General features: G+C 44.2%; 1 protein-coding gene and 1 long non-coding RNA gene across 2 annotated transcripts in view; one reads left to right on the top strand and one right to left on the bottom strand.

The window, feature by feature from the left end:
* KIAA1755 (KIAA1755 ortholog) overlaps positions 1-19730 on the top strand; it is a 435570-nt gene that overhangs the window by 389592 nt on the left and 26248 nt on the right. Inside the window, exons 21-22 of the mRNA XM_069652397.1 lie at positions 2488-2760; positions 4788-4987. Of these exons, the coding sequence (XP_069508498.1) occupies positions 2488-2760; positions 4788-4987 (473 nt within the window). The remainder of the gene's footprint in view (positions 1-2487; positions 2761-4787; positions 4988-19730) is intronic.
* LOC138581217 (uncharacterized) overlaps positions 5609-19730 on the bottom strand; it is a 73825-nt gene continuing 59703 nt past the window's right edge. Inside the window, exon 2 of the long non-coding RNA XR_011304476.1 lies at positions 5609-5867. This is a non-coding gene — a long non-coding RNA (uncharacterized lncRNA). The remainder of the gene's footprint in view (positions 5868-19730) is intronic.

Raw genomic sequence — 19730 nt, 5'->3', positions numbered from 1 at the left:
GTTCTCCATTGTCTGGTGACAATTGGCTTTTTGAACAGGAAGTGCTGTTTCAGTGCAATGAGCAGTACAGAACACAGATTGCCGCTGACCGGAGTGTTTTTCCGAGTAATAAAGTCCTGAACTTCGATATATGCAGTCTGATCAAGAATCTGAAGAAAAAATGGGACGTTTGTGATTGGTCTGGAGTTTGTAGGAGTGCTGAGATCCAAATTCCTCCATTATGAAGAAAACTGTCAACTTTCAACAGCAGAGCATGTACAGAGGGGAAGAAATGCCAGCTTGCTGAAAACCTCCACCCACATCTATCACACACATTTCTGGTGTTCTATGATGTTATGGTTTGGTCTGACCCAATTTATCTCTTCCCTCTTGAAATTGTTCTTTGTATTCCTTTAATTCGAATACCATGGGTTTATAAGAGGATATTCTTTTAATGCCCCTCAAAAAGTTTGTCAAGACATCTGTGATTGAGGGAACAGCCTGAACTATTGCAGCCTTGATGCACATTTCGATGACCTCCCTGGCAGTCAGATCCTCATCCTCCAAAGAAAGTGAATCATGGGAAGACAAATACCCTAAAGGGTAATCTGAAAAAATGTAATTGAAACCCCAGATCAGTAAGAAGGAGCCAGGTATCTCAATCCTTTATTTTACCTCACAAGGGGCGTGCCAGAAAGAGTAAAGGAACGCTCACATGATGACACTTTGAATAGGGAGGGCTGTGCATGATCAGTTGGTGGCCTCGATCTAGATCTGCTTTCCCACTGTGGGACAAACCCAGTAATCGACTGGAATCTCTCTACCCACTTTAGAGGCACCTGAGAAGCAGCTGCACAAAGAATCACACCAATGCCGACAACAGTCAGAGAGGAAACACTACACAGGGGACACACTATGTTCAGGAGTGGGTTGTAGGTACTTGCAAGCTGGGTTAGAGACCTGGCGAAGTAATAATTGAAAAGGAGGATTAGCAATTGATCCGTGCAAAGACATATTTAGCAGCTTCAAACTGATCTTCTGAAGATATTCCTCATGCATTCCTCGAGTGATACCAAATTGCCAGTCTTCTGCACTACTCTCTCCACCATATCCACAGTGTGAACCAAGCACCATGTGATGTATAGGCGCATTACAAATGACTAATAAATAAATAAATAAACAAATAAATAAATAAATAAGCACTCATACTGTCTAGGACTTACCAACCTTCTTGCTTCCCTTCCCTTGGGTCTTTACCCACCCAAGTCATCAAATGTACACTCTCCTCGTGGTCCCCTTTAGCTAGAAACTCATGTGAATCAGAGTAACCAAAAGGTTGCATTGTCATTTCTCTGCGACAGACTGTTAGGGCAAGGGTAAACAAGGGGCATTTTAAGTACTAATCATCAAAAGGTTCATACCCCTATTTAAAGAACTCATTATCCATGTCTGGTGCGCTCTGTCATTGCCATTACAGACCAGTGGATGGTGCACCTGAGACCGCGGGGACCGCAAGTGCATTGCAAACCATGGCTCAATCAGCAGATGATGACAGACACTGGTGCAGACGCATCAGGCACAAACAACACTAGTCACTCCACGCTGCCACCTGAAAGCAACGAAAAGCCAAAGGATTGGCTGGGGAACATGGCTGAATAGGCACCGGCTTAAAGGTCCCAGGTGAATTAATTTACCATTTACGAAACGGCTTATCAAGGACACAACTACAAAGAAAAACAAGAACTGCAAAAGCTCAAACAAAACTAAAACCAGTCATATGGTTAAATACAGGGTGATGACAGAGATCCAAAAGACACTGTCCTAAACTGGCTAAAGAGCATCCACAAAGAGTCATTTGGTGACATATGTGTGATGTGTTGATTCGGAAAAGTTCTGTTCTAGGATCTTTCCATTTCTTCCTGCTCTACGGGGTGAAGCAATAACGCGAAATGCTATTAATAGCCGTCTCAAATACTTTTCCTTAATACCATACGCCCTAAAACAGCCAGGCTTAGTGTAGACTGAAGGCAGCTGGGCCACTGGTCAGTGTAATCCCCGTGTGCTCTGGACACAAAACTGGCCGTTTTATGTTTAACAAAAATGTTGTACATCTGGAACTTTCTGTAAGTGCTCCTGTGTGTATGCATCAAACCAGTGAAATCCCACCTTATATGAGTGTTAATGATCTGCAATGAAACCTCAACAGTCCCACAGACCCACTCTACTCCCCTGGGATTGAAAGGGAACCAACGTTGAATTCTTGAAATGATGTTTGTATGGGAGGTAGAGCCAGGAATTGTCACTTGAAATCATGGCTGCCAGCAGCCTCATGTGTTCATCATTGCCAAACACTACTATTGCTGGGTACCTCCTACATTTTAATCTTATGTTTAATACAGTAGACATTTCATTCCTGTGCCCTTATTGTAATATTGTCAACTCCATTTTTCATGGAAAGATGGCGGGTGATGCAGCTGTGAGCTCCTTTATCTCTTTGCTTTCCTGCAGATGGTAAATCGGGCCCTTCCTCAGATCAGGCATCTTCCATGTACCACGACTCACTCTTCGCCCAAAGGTCCAAGTCTAATGGCTCCGGCAGCAGTGCAGGGAGTGCTTCATCCCTTGGTGGCAAGTCGTCCTCATCCTCGGGACGGGGATCCCTCAGCCCACATGGTTTCCTGCCATCAGGGGCTCCCGAGATCAGCGGTTGCTTCTACGGCCTCCATGCCTGCCCGGAAGAGGGAGGCGCAGCTCATGAAACTGATGGACCTCTGTTCCTAAGTGAGTAGAATATCATGCCCTTGTATAAAGAACGTTAAGATGAATGACGGGGAATTTGACAATATTCACTGTTCTTTCCATTGACGTCAAGTGTACATGCACACAGGCCGCCTTCACCTTACTAACCATTTGTGCATATATGGATTCAGGAAATGTCCATATCGTATCTTCACAATCCCTGTGAGTAGAGGCTGGGATCGAGGTTCTCTGCATGTGCAGCAGGGCATTCCTGACCTATGCATAAGTGTTGACTGTTATGATTTTTAATGCATATGACCAAATGCATATGACCATTGGCGGTAAAACACACAGGGTCCAACACACAGAGGGGCAATTCAAAAAGAAGTTACTCTGACTTAACCTTGACTTACACCTGTTGAGGGCTATTTGATTCCTTCGCAAAGATGGTACTTCTAGTAATCCTAAAGGTCAAGGGTAAGTCAGATTTATTCAAAGTAAGGTCTTAGTGAGATGGCCCCAAATATTGGTCAGAGACGTCTCGAGACGGAGGAAATCGCATTATCCAGTGTAAGGCAACTGTACGATAGAGGTCTAAGTCATCAAGATCTCATATGTGGATGTTTGGGACTAGAGGTTGATGAACTGAACACCAGGTGCATCTAGACACGGGGTCACATACCCCAATACCTCTAGGCACATGCTGAATAGGCCACAGAACACACACAGCTGTGTAAATAGTAATAGAAAAGCCCACCGACTGTGTCCGAGAGAGGAGGTCAGAATGTGAAACACACCTTGGGTTAATCGAAACAGGTCAATGTTCACACAAAAGACTGCAGTGTGTCTATTTTAGAAATGACCCACTGTTTTTCTTTCTTTGTTAGGAGCCAACTATGTTTCTTATTTCTCTTTTAAAGCATTTAATACAGATCCTCAAAACTATTGTTTTTCATGTTCTGTATTCGTACATGTTAATAATGTAATTCTGACCCAAAACTGGTATTTTCGTTCCCCAAAATAATTTTGATTGAGTTTAACTGATTTGTGCTGCTGAAAGAAAAAATGGCCTGGGATGGCATAGTCGGGCCTAATGCTAGAAACCCAAATCCATTACTTGGTCTTTCATATTTGACATATGGAGTGAATCACTGAGAAGCTAAGCAGGTCATCATTCAGAAGCTCTGTAGAGTGTGGTGCATATGGAGAACCGCACAAAAGATCCTTCTCTGAAAACAGAAAGGTCTAGTAATCTCTTCTACTCGCTCTGTAACTATTACTCTTCCACTGCAGAAGTTGGGGTTCTGATTGCTCTAGTAATCTCTGCTCCTCCTGTAACTAGCCCCTCTCAGCCTGCAGAGAGTGGGCTTCCAATTGCTCTCATAATCTCTTCTGTTCCTTCTGTAACTATTACTCCTCAACCTCCAGACATTGGGCTCTAGTTGGTCGAGTAATCTCTTCTGCTCCTCCTGTATCTTTCCCTTCTCAGCCTGCAGAGATTGGGGTTCCCATTGCTCTTGTAATCTCTTCTGCTCCTCCTGTATCTTTCCCTTCTCAGCCTGCAGAGATTGGGGTTCCCATTGCTCTTGTAATCTCTTCTGTTCCTTCTGTATCTTTCCCTTCTCAGCCTGCAGAGATTAGGGTTCCCATTGCTCTTGTAATCTCTTCTGCTCCTCCTGTATCTTTCCCTTCTCAGCCTGCAGAGATTAGGGTTCCCATTGCTCTTGTAATCTCTTCTGCTCCTCCTGTAACTATTACTCCTCAACCTCCAGACATTGGGCTCTAGTTGGTCGAGTAATCTCTGCTCCTCCTCTTCTTGTAACTATCCCCTGCCAACATATAGAAGAGGGCTTTCTGTTGCTCTTATAATCTCTCCTGCTCTTCTAGTAATGATCCCACTCTACCTGCAGGGATTGGGGTTCCATTTGCTCGTTATCGTTCCTGCTCCTCTTATAGCTATCCCCCTGAGCCTGCAAACTCTGGGGTGTGCAATACTTTTGCAATCTTTTCTGCTCCTCCTGTGCCTACCCTGCCTCCGCATGCACTCATCTTTTCCTATCTATTCACAGCCGACAGCTCAGCGTCTTCTGAGGGAAGCGTCAGTGGATTCAGCAGTTCCGATCCCAGCTGCCTTTCGCTGATTGGTAGAGAAGCAGATGAGGGGTCCTCCTCCAGCACCGTGCTGCCCCCACTCTCCCCACACCCTCCACCAAGACCGGCTCCGCCTGCTGGGAGGCGAGACTACTCTTTGCCTCAACACCCGATGAAGGTAAGGGCTATAGGGATAAACTCAAAAATACTTACATTTTGAGAGGTGGATAGCTAGTGAGTTCTCTTGGGTATGTTTTTAGATTTCTCTACATGCGTCACTTCACTGCACGTGGCTTCCTGTTATGCCTGCACTCAATAAACGAGCTTCTAGCTAACATTTATCAAACAGATTGCTTAACAAGTGCCCATTTCACACTCCACGTCTGCCTTTATTTATAATGGCCCAATATCTCTTTGAATCAAGGAACATGTGTTCACTGCCAGGTACAAATTAAATCCAGGTCCAATACTAGAAAATCAAATCATATCAGGAAACTAGTGAGTTCTCTTGGGTATGTTTTTAGATTTCTCTACATGCGTCACTTCACTGCACGTGGCTTCCTGTTATGCCTGCACTCAATAAACAAGCTTCTAGCTAACATTTATCAAACAGATTGCTTAACAAGTGCCCATTTCACACTCCACGTCTGCCTTTATTTATAATGGCCCAATATCTCTTTGAAACAAGGAACATGTGTTCACTGCCAGGTACAAATTAAATCCAGGTCCAATACTAGAAAATCAAATCATATCAGGAAATCAAAACAAGATGGAGTCTATGGAAGCAAATGCAAACAAATACAAGTCATTCTTTTTTGTTTTATTTGACTGCAGCTAACACCAGTTACATTTGTTGCGCGACTTCTTCCTTGAAACCTTTTATTCTTTTCGCACAATTCAGACTTTTTTGAATGTTGTAGAAAAGTACCATTCTTTGAATACCCATATTTGGACTGGATAATTGATTGTTTTCAGTCCCTTCACTTCCATCTCCATATAATCTCAAATTTCTTCATCAGTCCATTGAGGCAAAATGTGACACGTTGTGGTAAATACATCTGCAAAAATATGATGGTGAGAAATACAATTGAAATACGTGTTTAACGAATCATGATCCAATACTAACATTGGATATGTAAAAATGTTGTGCACTAAATAAAGATGATTGAAAACCAATCCACACCAAAACATAAAAAAGAAGAACTTGAAAGTATCCTCTTCATATAATTTTTCTAAAGATGCCTGTGCTTAGCGGCCTGAGTCCCATATGCACAGACTCCTACCCTGAGACCCAGCCTGTCTTCTTCGCAAATTCTGTGAAGCTTACAAAATCAGCAAGGTTCTCCTCACATTGGAGAGAAAACAGGATCACGTTAAATGAGGAACAAGAGAGCTGCCAGTTAAATGCAGGATCTTCTTCAACGTGTTTTGTTTGGTATTCATGTTCCTGCCTGGCTTGTCGCCTAGTTCTCTTCTAGGGTCCATAACTATAGACCCAGCTACTCTTTTGAGATCTGAGAAATAGCTATTGTTGGAGATTCCAAAACCAGCAGTTAGTAAAGGTTTGTGGTGGTCGCTTCTCACTTCTGGAATCGGCTACCTATCGATCTGCGTATGATGGCTCAATATCTCTCATTCTGTAAATCCTTCAAAGTTCTCATAGTTTAATCATTTGGTTGGTGTTGGGATACTTTACCTGTGTTCTGTGGTTGGGTTGTGCGCCTTGATACAGTTTGGGCTGCCTGGTGGAGTGATATTAATTCAGTAATCAAGCCAAATCAAACCCGCATTCAGGCAAAGGGCCCTCAGCACGATGGTGACTTTCCTGCAGAACACAACCAATGATAATGTATGTCTACAAAAACACGGGCAGTCCCCAACTAGGTGGATGCCACTGTTACTACTCTACTACAGATTTTACTTGTAACCATAAAAAACACAACCCCCTCTTCAAGACATCTGCATTTATTCTATGGTGACCCTTCAGTCAGCAACGTCACTGGTCAGTGATGGCTCTAATGTATGTGCACCTAAAAACACAACTCTAACCCACAGGGATATAGAATCACAGAGGATGAGAATGTGAGTGGAGAGCTAGAATGGTGATCAATACGCCGAGTAGACCTAGTAACTTACCTTCATTCAGACTGACTTCTCGATGGGAGAAATCCAATCGCATTGCATTATCAGTCTCCAGAAGCAGGGCATCACACCAAAACATTCAAAACTATCATATTTTGAACCAAAAATACACATGACAGTTGACTAAAATATCTTTTCCATATTATTTTTGTATGCATTTATTTCACCCTCAATATTTTTACCTGTTGCCGAGGGATACATTACTTCTCATGTAACCGATTGCCCAATGACACAGGCAACCCAGAATAGAAGTTCTGGTCTTCCATATTTGATCATCGGGATGCTGGCATTAACATAAAAAGAACCATGCAACTTTGTTAATCTGACACCTGGACATAACATCTGCCTTTTTCTGTGACGTGATTGAGTTCCATGACAATCTCCTTTGCTTTGGGAAATTCTATTAGGCTACATGAGTAATTACTGAAAAGCTTTATGTCAGGTAATCAATAGAGAGGATTCCTGAGTCTCCTTTACTTCCATGTAAACATGCCTAGCACACATCACCTTTAAATGGGGCTAGCAGACAGTACATGACTGGACTATGTTCTATGTAGGGACATTTTCCTTGCTCTTCATGGCAGAAATATGCAAGACTGGTATTACAACATGTCCGGGGAAAATGTGTGTCGGAAAGTTCTCAGTCAAGTGCTCTCCATATGTTGTGTTGGTGATCTCAGTTCCGTTTTTCAGGTAGTGCTGAAAACCTCCCTCTTACCGCAGAAACCTTCATCATGAATGAAATCTGCTAAAGAGCTCAAAAGAGATAACAGTGGTTTAATCCGCATGGAGATCCTGAACTCTTTTTTGTCGTACATCTGATTTTTGCACGACGAGGCATTGCTAGTCCTTGAATACGGAGACGTAGATACAAGCTCAAATATTGTGCCCACCTTAAGAGACAGACGCCATCTTGTGATTTATTAACACACTCTCAGAGCTGGAGTTGATAAAGGAAGCGCTCCTGGAATTAAAGGCCACACAGTCCCTCCTGGGCCTTCTTGAGAGGTTCCGTACAGCGTTGTTAAAACCTTGGGCGCCATCTCCTCTGGTACTCACTCTAAGAAATCATGCTAAAAATAAGGTGAAGTCATATTGCTGAGGCAGCAAGCAGGGGAAGCATGCCGAACTGCTGCTCACGATATTGTTGTACTATAAATTAAAGGAGTACTTCAGTATCACACATTTCACCACGACAAAATTAACAAATATTTGAAAATACACAAAACACTAATAAGAAAAGACAGAAAGTAACCCTGGCTGCAAGGCAATGGAGGACCTATAGATTTGGAACCTCCTGTCAGGACTCCACTTAGCTTCCATTAGCTGGCGAGAGGAGGTCCACCTATTTGGGCAGGCCTGTTCAGAATTCAAACAGTAACTCAACAACAGCCAGACAGGTGAGAGATGCACAGTGCCTTCAGGCACTTGAATAATTATGCTTGGACTAACCACCAGAAGTGACTGTCCTGATGGCCCGTCTAGATCTACTCGCCTCTGGCAACTAACCATACTTTCAGGAGAAAGGGATGGCCTCTGGGTTCCCTGTCAACTGGCAGGACTAATCAACTCAAGCATCCATGGATCCGCAATGATGATTTATGCCACCACTGCGTCAGCCTACTGGCTCGGTCATCTCTTGTGATGTTCATGCTGTAGATCACACATAACAAAGGTCAAATCTGATCCACAGGAGGCTTTAATATAACTCATGGATGCTTGCGCTCTCATCTGTATTGTTTCAACTGAGAAGCCCTTTCTCAGAACCAAACATTTTTGCCTCCCATATTAATTTGGACCATTAGCCCATATTCATTTGGATCATTAGCCCTATATTGAGCAATGAACACGCTCTCCTCTTTAGTTCTGTTACAATCCTCCACATCAGCAGGTAACCACATGTAAACCACTGCACCCTATGCGATCTTGGGTATCTCCTCCAGATAACATATCCTCAAGTGCCTCTGCCAAACCTGTAGAAGCAAATCAGCATTCCTGGCCCAGGAAATTCTAACCTGCATCCATCAACACCAAAGGTTTTGCATCTGCCCCTCCAGATATCACACTAGCAATCCCCCTCTTCTCTTACAGAGACACACACACACGGAGGCCAACAAAATGTGAGAAGAGTGCTTCAAGAAGCACATGTCAGATGCACTACTCGATCCTACGCCAAACTGTATGACATGAAAGGGCGTAAGACATGCGAGTAATTAACGCACCCCTAGTTTAACAGACATGGAAGGAAATGAACGGATCTCCTCTAACATAAATCACAGGTTAAACATCCATGAGGTTTAGTTGCCCAGGTGTGGAATGACATGGGATGTGCCTGGCTTAACATAGACCAGGAACCCACAACAATCAATGACCTACTGACTAGTGTCAGTCTATGAATGTGTGCATGTTAACCTTATTGAGAGGTGAGTGCTTAAAATGTCTATTTTTCATTTGATTCAAACCGAACAAAAGAAATGTTAGGAATACACAATTAAAATATATGCGCACTGTCAGGATATGGGTATACAGTTAGAGACTGCAGAGCTATCTGCTTATAACTGCCCTCTACCGCCGCCCTCTCACAGATGACTGAGAAAATAATGAGTGCATGAAGCTAAGAGGACAAAGTCACGGGGAGTGGGATCACAGGCAGATTCCAAATGCAGAATTCATGCTGTTTCCACATGTTCAGTCATATTAGTGCCTGATGTCAGTACAGCATATGTGCACTGCAGCTAATTTGATTGCGCAGGAACACATTGTGGGCCTGATTCATGGAAGTGTTTTATAATGGCGCAATACCATAGGAAAACGTTCCATGAATCAGCCTCTGTGCTTGTATCTGTGGAACAAGAAGTAGAATCGTCCTGCCCAGAGTCAGAGTCGAGGCAAGAGCTAAATACCACGTTCATCCTCTCTGCAATGACGGCATCTCAATCCCTAACTAATAAACTGTTAGATCACTCCCCATTCCCTTCCAGTTACCAGTTAAGGTACACACACACCACACCATGAGGCTGGTTACTCCTTCACAGTCCAGGTGTGCGGCCTGCCATCACCTAGCGTATGGATTGTGTAAAGACAGACACAAGTGATCACAGTTCAAGGGTGTTTATTAAACTGTATGCAGGTTGGAATAACCCCTAATCTAAACCTAAATCTAAGATGGGAGCAAGCGTCGACCATCAAATGAAAATAAGGCAGTCCTTGTGGCGTTGTGTCAAATAAAAAGGGCCTATACTAAGAAACCTATTGCCAAACCTTCCAACTAATACAGAAAGGGTGTGGGATTGTTTTCAAGAAAAGAAAGAAGTGTTCACAAATAATATGTCAGGATGCGGTAGCTTGGATCTCTCAACCCCACGTTTTGAGCACGGGGTGAGATATAATCTTGAAGCACAGTACACACTTGAGCTTTCCCAGTACGAGTCGACAGTTCCACTTGCAGCTATCAGGGCCGTCGCTGACCAAGTCTCCTTTCTCTTGAAAGTCTCTGGCTGTCATGATCTCTGCTTCCAAAAGGTCAGGGTTTTCCCAACTCCCTTGGAAGCAGATCCATAACCCAGGTTCCGAGTGCCAACCAGTCCCAATTGGGACCTTTTGGACCCAGTCCTGGCGCCAGTGGCACCAGGCTCATAAATATGCCCAGTCCCAGCGCTGGAAGCGCCGGGCTCATAATGCTTGGGTGGACTTACCTTCAGCAGACCATGCTGCTTACTTGCCTGCCAGTTGAGCCTCTGATCCTCTTCTGTTTGGAACTACTTTTCCTGTTGGGTGGGGCTGGAGCCACTCCCTAGATTCAGAACACTGGAACTCTTCTGGAAGGCAGGAACTCTTTTCTTACCAGGAACTCTTTTCTTACTTAGGCGTGGCTGTGGAAGGAGACACCTAAGCACTACAGGAGGCTATTTAAACCACACCCGGTGGATGAATCTTGCTTTGCGTTATTCTGCAACCTCTGCAGCAGAACGCTCATCGTGTCTTCTGCATCCGGTCCTGGGCCTAAGGAAAAAGGCTTACCATCCTGAATCCAGTCTTCAGCAACACCTATAAAGACAAGAAAGAACAGGTTAGCATTCCGGCATCTGAAAGGCAAAGGCTTACCATCCTGAATCCAGCCTTCAGCAACACCTATAAAGACAAGAAAGAACAGGTTAGCATTCCGGCATCTGAAAGGCAAAGGCTTACCTACTCTTCGTGCGCTCCGGAGGTCTTCACACTGCATTCCGGCATCTGAAAGACAAAAGTTTACCAACTCTTTGCACGCTCCGGAGGCCTTCGTCGCTGCATCCCGCATCTGAAAGACAAAACAAGGTGCGTTTAAAGACATTGGGGAACTTTAATACTCACGTGCCATTACTCCTTTCCACATCTAATCCAGTGGGTATTCCGGCACCCTGCAGCCGCTCCGAACTCGTACCTGCAAAATAAAAAGACAGTTAGAGCGCATAGTGAAGCAGGCAACAAGCGCTTACTTACGTGCTTCCAGGCGCTTCTATTCATCACACGGGCTCCATCTTCAACTCACTTCAGCCCGTCATCCGCCATCGCCGGAACCCTGCAAAACAAGAGACATCATTACTAAAGACTTTAAAGACATTTGAATGACTCGAAACTTACCGTTCGTGCAGTAAACGACGGACAGCAGTCCTCTGAAGTCAAGAGGCCTGCGCTACCTATCCAGTGAAGAAACTGGTTACAGCACCCTGCCCCGAGGCAGATGGAGAGCTCGGCATTCACTTACCTAAGGTGAGAGCGTTAACCTTTGGGGGTCTACAGGAGAGGAGAAGCGGAAAGAGATAGGGACACCCCAATAACCCCAGTTCATTAACCCCATATTTTCTATCTGCAGACATCTTACTCTACACGTCAGGCATACAGTGCACAGAGGTCCAGCCCAAAGAGCCAACCGGGTGCTACACATCACCTTTGAAGATACGGTAGTCGCCCAGTCAAGACCGGCGCCTCTGCGAGAATCAGGTGAGCGTTACACTGGCCTTCGAGGGTCTGTCGTATTCAACAACAAAACAAAAGTTCCTTCATAAGAAAGTTTGTTTCCTGGCTTTGCTTTGGGTGAGGATTCTTCACACCCTTGCTCCTCCTCTTCCGGGCCCTGACCCCACTTTACTTTTAGTCTCCCTACTCCAGGTTCACTATCGCTTTTCCTTTGCTCACAAATCTAAATGTCTTTTTAAACAGTTCCAGTGGGCATCCTCCTTTGTCAACACACTGTTTCTTGGGACTTTACACTTTGCCCCTTCTCGTCAGCTTCCCTCTTCCGGGTTCAAATTGGCAACATTCGCTTTCAATGTTTGCAGGATTCACTTGCCTTGCTTCTCACTGTTCTTAGGTCAAAGGCTTTCGACTGTATAGGGATTTTGCTTGTATGACCACCTTGACCACTTTGACCTATCTTAGCGGCTCTCCTATGGCCTTCTGGTACCTGTAGTTTTCATTCAAATAGGGATCGACCAGAGTCTCTCGAGTTAGCACCCACGTGGTGCCGGTTCCCTCTGCAGCTTGTCTGCCCTCATCACTTTTGCAGTTCTTTGAACTTAGTTCAACTTGCCACTTTGTGTCTTTCATTCACCACAGCCCGATCTTATCTTCTATCCCCTCGACTCACCGGCTGTGATGAACCGCTTGGCTTTCCTCGTAACTGGAGTCAAGGCTGGTACCATGGTAGCAGGAGTTTCCCTTGCTCCTACTTATCAACGTTGACACGCTCCATGTACCATTGATATCTGTTGCAGCACACTTGGGCTATTGTCCTCGGTCTTACGATTCTCTCTGCACAGGTTTCGCGGGTCTGTGTCGGAAAGGGCAAGGTCGTATCTCTCCTTGTCAGCCTATCGATATTCATCACCTTTCTCCTCTTGAACTGCGGACCTGGATAGCTGTCTCGTTGTGCGGTCTGGCTTGCTCGCACTGTGCTCTCTTGCTCCACCTTTTATCCCTGTCCAGAAGGGAAAGGGCCGTCAGGTGTGTGTGATTCTGATCAATTGCCTGACCCTTGTATTGAGACGTGTCAGGTAAAAAGCTCTGGTGTGTCGTGCAAAAGTGTTTGTGTCGGAAAAGGGGCCAGTGGGGCAGTGGTTTTGAATGTCCTATGTGGTTGGATGGGGAAAAGGTGTTGAAAGAAGGGGGATACCATGTCTCACTCATCGGTGTCCCACTTCCACTCCCTGAGGTCCCCCATCCAGGTTATCCTCCCTCACTGGTCCACCCCAGGAACTTGTTCCAATAGCGATGGCCGTTGTCCTGGCCACCTGGATGACATATCCCTGGGGATCAGCTATAGAGACACCTTCAGGTTTCTCATAATTGTTATGAGGTCACGCTGTCTGACACTGCAGCATTAGGCGGACGTGAAGTGTCATAGTCTGGAGTTGATCCAGAAGCACAAGAGCGGCTCATCATCGTGCAGCTTCCGCATCGTCATTGCATTAGCAGCAAATGCTATGTATAATAACTGGTAATGAGGGTCATCCCTCATTATGGTGGTGCATCATGATGCCACTACGATAACTAGGAGAAGAAAAAGGAGCTGGACTGAAAGTGTGCCCTATGGTAGCGCTCATGCCCAGACCTACTGCAGGAACTCGACGTTCAGCATAGCTCCTGAAGGGGCAGGCTTCAGTCCACCCAGACGTATTCGACACTCCAAAGAGGGAGCATGATCTTTCAAGGTTAGTGAATTCTGTCAGACAAGAGGCAGTGACAGCAGCCCTACAGTATTAGGATGCTCGTGCAGCCCACCTCTGCCCATACCCAGAAGTGTGGCAAGACACCCTTCCATATGCCTCATCTGGATAGATGCCACAAAGAGTCCTAATGGGGAAGACAAGGTGTCGTCCTCCACCAACCCGTCCTGTCCCCTCCCAACAAGAGCAAAGGGAGGCCAAGGGACATTCTATGTGATGAAAGAAGTGTAAAACATATTGCTCAGCTACAATACCACTGAAGAGTTAAGCCTCATGCACTTTGCTTTTAACTTCTATCATTGAAAATGTTCTACAAAATTATCAAGACCACTTTCTCGGGGTTGGATATTTAAACAACCAGGAGATACAATTGCAGGTAGACCCAATGATACAACCCTTTGCACTAGACACCAAAGGGTCCCTTTCCACCTGTGCAGGAAAATGGAATAAGAGCTGAAAAACATAAGTAAAAATCATCAAAAAGGTTGGTGGACTTACGTGGTGTCCCAAGTTGTGGTCAAGCCCATACCCAAACAGCCAGATGAAATCCACATATACATCGATATGCGGCTCCCCAATAGTGCCCTCAGACGTGAACATCACCCAACACCCACGCTGGATGACATTCTGGCAGACATGCAGGGGTCATCCATTTTCTCTTTTATCGGCCTGTGTTCAACTACATCCCCATGAAGATTACAAATACATCACAACTTATATGCCCAGGTGGGCCTCTTCCGCTTCCAGTGAAGATACACAAATCACACCACAAGACTGATTGCCACTGCAGTATCCAGGGGCGTGGGCTGCCATCTACTAGCATTCGGATTGTTGTGAGGACATGCCTCCCGATGTTACAGTGTCAGAGGACATGGCTTTTTATAGTTAATAAAAAGGGCTGCACCCTTCCGGGGTGGATCCATAACCACAAGAGCTGCCCCTCTCATCATTGGGCAGCTCCAGCAATTGCTGGTTGGGCTCATCTTATGTTCTCATAGGGTCTGTGCAGCGTTATGCATAGAACATTTTCCACTGCTGTATGTATCCATCTTACCTTATTCATAATAAAATTGATTGAGATCCAAAAAAACGAGGCAAAACAAAAGAAATATGGTATCTCAGTGATTGGTTTGTTTTTTAAATAATTGCCGAAAACAGCCATATTGTTACAACTTCCTTGGCGATCTTTGATGTACCAGAATGCTGTTACTGTGGATTGATAAACTTATTTTCAATAATTGATTAGCTGACACTGAAGCACCATGTGAGCAACCCTTAGCACTTAGATTACAATCTTTCAGGAAAGAAGTTGAGTGTATATAGTAAGGAGGTAGAAGCCATTCTTTTCTATTTGCATATGAAAAACAACAATCTTGTTTGTTTCGAGAGGTAAAGGGTAAATGGTGGACTTTTCCCACAGAATTTGATTTTCTGCAAGTTAAACTTTTAAGATTTGCCCTATGATATAGTTCTTAAGACAAAAGAAGCATTTTGATTTTCTCTCAAAAGTCAGCATTGCATAAGTAAAGAGAAACAGAGTTTGGCACCCGCTCAAAGAGAGTTCCCAGTCTTTCCAGTCACAGTGACATGTCTACAAGCTCATACAAGCAATCTTGAGTTACACATCTTCATGCCTCATTTATTTAATCAATATTACCCGAGCCGAAGTGGCATTACCGGGCCAGGTAATGTCCTCGGCCAGTTAGAAGCCCTTGTGAAGTGAGGGCTTTAATGATATTCCGGGCATTACCTGCTCCGATAGAGTAATATTGTTATTAGTACCCCTGCACTTTGTATCAAGGTACTAATAGTATTTTTTTTAAGTTGAGAAAAGACATGTTCGCCATTGCTCAACTTTCTATAGCGGCCATTGCCGTGTCAGTGATTCACCAGGAATATTAGTGTTCCCGGTGCCGGCGAGGGACCAAGCAGCACCAGGTAAGTGGGGTGGGGGTGGGGAGGGAGCCGAGATGTGGAAAGAGGTGGTGGGGGGAAAGGACAGGGGACGCAGGGGGGTGCTCACCTGGTATCCGGTAGGGAAAATGGCACCTCCAGCTCCGAGGAGGCTCAGAGCGAGGGCTTTACCATTCGGTAAAGCCCATGTTCTGTCCTCCTCATTGGCTGTGAGATTTAGGCCATTCACTCCGCTGGGTACTAATATGAAACCACAAATGCATCCAGTCCGTCCCCAAACGTCGTAAAGCATCTTGACTCATATTTTATTATTTATGTGTTGATTTGTTAAATTATGCACCTTTTTCGATGGATTTAGCCCACTGATCCTCAATTGCATCTTGGTGTTGTGCTAAACTGCATGCTATGAAACAGCCCTTTTAGGTTTACAGAGGGTAACAGAGTAACACATAGTAAGTATTGGATATGGGGCGCTGTGTTTTGTGCAGGGCTGGTCCGGGCAAGTTGAAGTTAGGTGTTGATGTGGGTATTCATGGCATGGCGAAGAAGAAGGCTTTGAAGGGTTCAATAAATAGTTGTGTATCTGTTGTGTTTTTGAATGTGTGAGGTTAGGAGTTTCAAAGGCCAAGAGCAGCAACTGAGAAAGAGTTGACCTCAGGAAGAGGATAGTTTGCTCTTGGGCATTGCAAGTGGCTGTTTTTGCTTAGTTGCGTCAATAGCTCGGTATAATGGTGGTGGTGTTGAGTGCATAAACCTATAAATTATACTTCGGATATTAAATTGTCATAAGCAGCTGATGTGTGGCTAGTTGACATTCTTTTTAATGATTGCCATGTTTATGTTGGTGTACTTTGTTGATGCATCACAATACATGAAACAAAAGGACTGTAAAGACATGAAGGAAAGCAAATTAAACAAAGGTGGGAACATAAAGGAAATAAAACACAGCATGGTCATATTGAGCAATAGAATAGTTGCAGTACTTGGAAAGCAATCTTCTTGCCCCTATTGGGGAGAGAAAGAGGAGGGAGTAGTGCAGATATGGGGTGGAGGGAAATGACATGCTTACTTTGATCATAGTAACCTGAATTCATAATGATTGCATAGCTCTTGCACTCAGCAGAACATTTAATCAAACTTGTTTAATTCAGAGAATGGAACTGGGAACGTAACAATGGCTGGACTGGGAAGGGCTGATAGGAATAGACTAAGCAGGAGGATTACAGCAAGCACTGGACCGTTCTCAATGGCCCTATAACTAGTTGGTTTGTAAAACTGAGATATATGAGATGAAACAAATCACAAGACATAAAAGAATCTACTTTGGAGTGCTGAGGACAGAAAATAGAAGATAAGCGCGCCGGCCTGAAAACATTTTGAGATAGGCTGTGCTAGACTCTGCTGAATAGGAGGACTAAGCTTAACTACTACTTTTTGGCAGTGTTTTCATGGCAGACATATCAGAAAATAAAAGCACATCCAAATGCTGAAGAAGACTAAGCTATTCTCAGATGGACAGAAAGTAGACATGTGAGTGTTGAAAGGGCCTTTTTCCACACTTGAATTATTCTTTTCTAGAGTTCGTTCCCTTCCACATGCTCAAGACCACTCACACAATGTATGTTCGGTCCTGCATTTCTTGATCCGCAGGAGCTGCTGGACCCAGCAGACCCACACAAGTGTTTGGATAACAACTGAACATTTCACAGTTGAAATCCGAAATCCTGAGGGAAAGGGGAAGTGCATAAAATAACAAACAACAGAGTTCCGTCTTCAATGCTTGTGGAAATCTGCTTATGACGAAAAGACAGGGTTACAGCTTATTTCCTTTCTCATTCAATATTCCCCAACTGAAACCTCAAGGAACTATCTTTACCCATGTTCCTCCTCGAAGAGCTGGGAGGAAATAAGAAACTTGGAAAGTTGCTAAATCTGCTCTTCAGGATAGCTTTCAGGAATCTTGCATGTCGTCTGCAGATTATTACAAGTCATTCTTGCTTTCTGGGACGAGATTTAACTTGGCATTTCCTTTTCCTTATCATAAATGAGTAACCTTTTTAGAATACTCAGCTGAGTGACCTACCAAAACCTGGCATCAGAACAGTTATATACTTGACATGCCAGCTTATTAAACTGCTTGATGAATTTCTCTTTGGAAGTTCAGTTTCTCAATAGTTAAAAGCATTGACTCTTTCACTGTAGATGAACATGAAGTGAGCAAGAGCGAACAATCACTCTTCACTGACTTTTTTGGTGAATATAAATGTAGCATGCGCGCGCCACTAAACTGTCCATAGAAAAGCAGTAATGACTGACAAGCAATGCTCTGTCCAATGGCAAAACAAAGACGCGAATCCCTTACTACAGTGCTCTGGACTCCAACTACAAAAACAATTGGAGACGCTATCCCCCAACTCTTGCGCAGTTGCCGGAGAAGAGAGGCACACTCTCCCAACATATGCACACTAGATTCTTAGTGGATGGCACTAATCTTCTGCGGGAGTCAAAATGTTAAACGAATTTTACAGGGAGACGCCCTCTCAATTTACTGCAAGTCTGTGACAGAGAGCGTGCACACAGTAAAAACTTCTTTTACATTAACTTAATACTGCTCTTCACTGTTTTATACTGGGTAGCCCTAGGAGTACAACAGAAACAAATTACTAACTAAACAAATGTTCTGATTTCAATCAGTCGCTGCATGAAACCTGAGAATGCTGCACTCCCACCGTAAATCCGGATATGATGTTCCATGAAGACTTTAGCCCAGAATTGTATTTCCTCTCACGAAGATTTCTTCTGTAACACCTGAACCTGGGCCATTTACTGGGAGCAAAAGCAAACAGGACCTTCCTACTGGGAAGGGACGTTGAAAGGCAGTTTAGAATGTCTGCCAGAACGTCAAGAGCCAAACCCACCAATCATTTCTTAGCTCCATCCCCTGCATGGTGGCTTGGGAAACTCTGCTTCTAAAAGGAATACAGTTAAGGCCCAAACCAACAAATGAACCTCGTAAGTAATGAAATTAAAGTAATTATTGACTAAAAGGAAAGTAACCCCTGAAAGTGTAAATATACCCTAGTAAATAATTGTACAGACCTGACAATGATGCAGTAAGCTTTCCTTTTAAATTGACTTGCAGATGTTTGAAGTCATGTATGGCGCGTCTAGTGTCGCCTGGAAATTATGTCAAGGAGTGCAGGTTACAGACAGAATGTCACTCCCGTGAACAGGAACCTTTGAGGCATATCTATAGGCCTTAAAGCTGTGGCTGCACTTTTTCTTGCCCCAATTCGCACCTTTATGAGAGCTGGACATTCATGTTGAACCTGTTTCAAAACATGTGTATGCTATTTTAATTGTTATACGTATTATTAAGCCACCCGTGGTTCTACCCTAGATGTAGATTGTGACAAGTTCCTTCACCAGCTAATCTTGTTATAGTGTGGTTCATAAATTGTAGTATGGTGGTGATTGTGTCAGTGACGGCAGCGTGTTGTGACTCTAACTTCATGAAGCAGTCATATTAAGGGCAAATAAGGCACAGATGAGTGAAAGGTGGTGAATAAACGGAGATGGCTCGGTAGACAATTTGCCATATTAGGGCACCAGCCCTCCAACTATCTCTGTTCCAAGCTCCATTCCTCAGCTCAAGTGCCTCTCCTTTTACTACTGATGGCAACTCCCACCCACACCTGCTGGTGTGGTTGCTTGAATATGGAGGTGTTCCACTAGTTCCCTACTGGCTCTCCAGCTGCTCTCATTGGCTTTGAACCATTCTGGCTTTGCAAATGTTGATTGTATTATATGTCGGGGTGCTGTGCGAACCTTTGTGTGCAATTGTTATTGAATGCCTTTTGTCGTTTTAGATATATTGTGCTCCGAGCTACTGATGCCTTATATCATCGGAATCGTACCAGTGTGCATCTCTTAACTGACCGCTAATCTTAGTGTCAGTTTACTCATGGGGAAAATCTTTTAGATCATGTTCATATTATTAGCCTTATTGAATTACTAGTAGATCACCTGCTGTTTTCCACACTCCCAGGAAACTCTTTATTGGAAACACCTAAATTTGAAAGTGCACACATAGCCTTTTCGGTGCTTCTTTGAAGGCTTGTGTTGCATTGTTCGCCCTGGTGTTCGGTGCAAGCACTACAA

The sequence above is a fragment of the Ambystoma mexicanum genome, chromosome 3p (genome assembly GCF_040938575.1).
Source record: "Ambystoma mexicanum isolate Mex_15411 chromosome 3p, UKY_AmexF1_1, whole genome shotgun sequence".
Taxonomy (NCBI): Eukaryota; Metazoa; Chordata; class Amphibia; order Caudata; family Ambystomatidae; genus Ambystoma; species Ambystoma mexicanum.
Note: the sequence above shows the minus strand (reverse complement) of the source record. Positions and strands in the feature narration are given on the sequence as shown.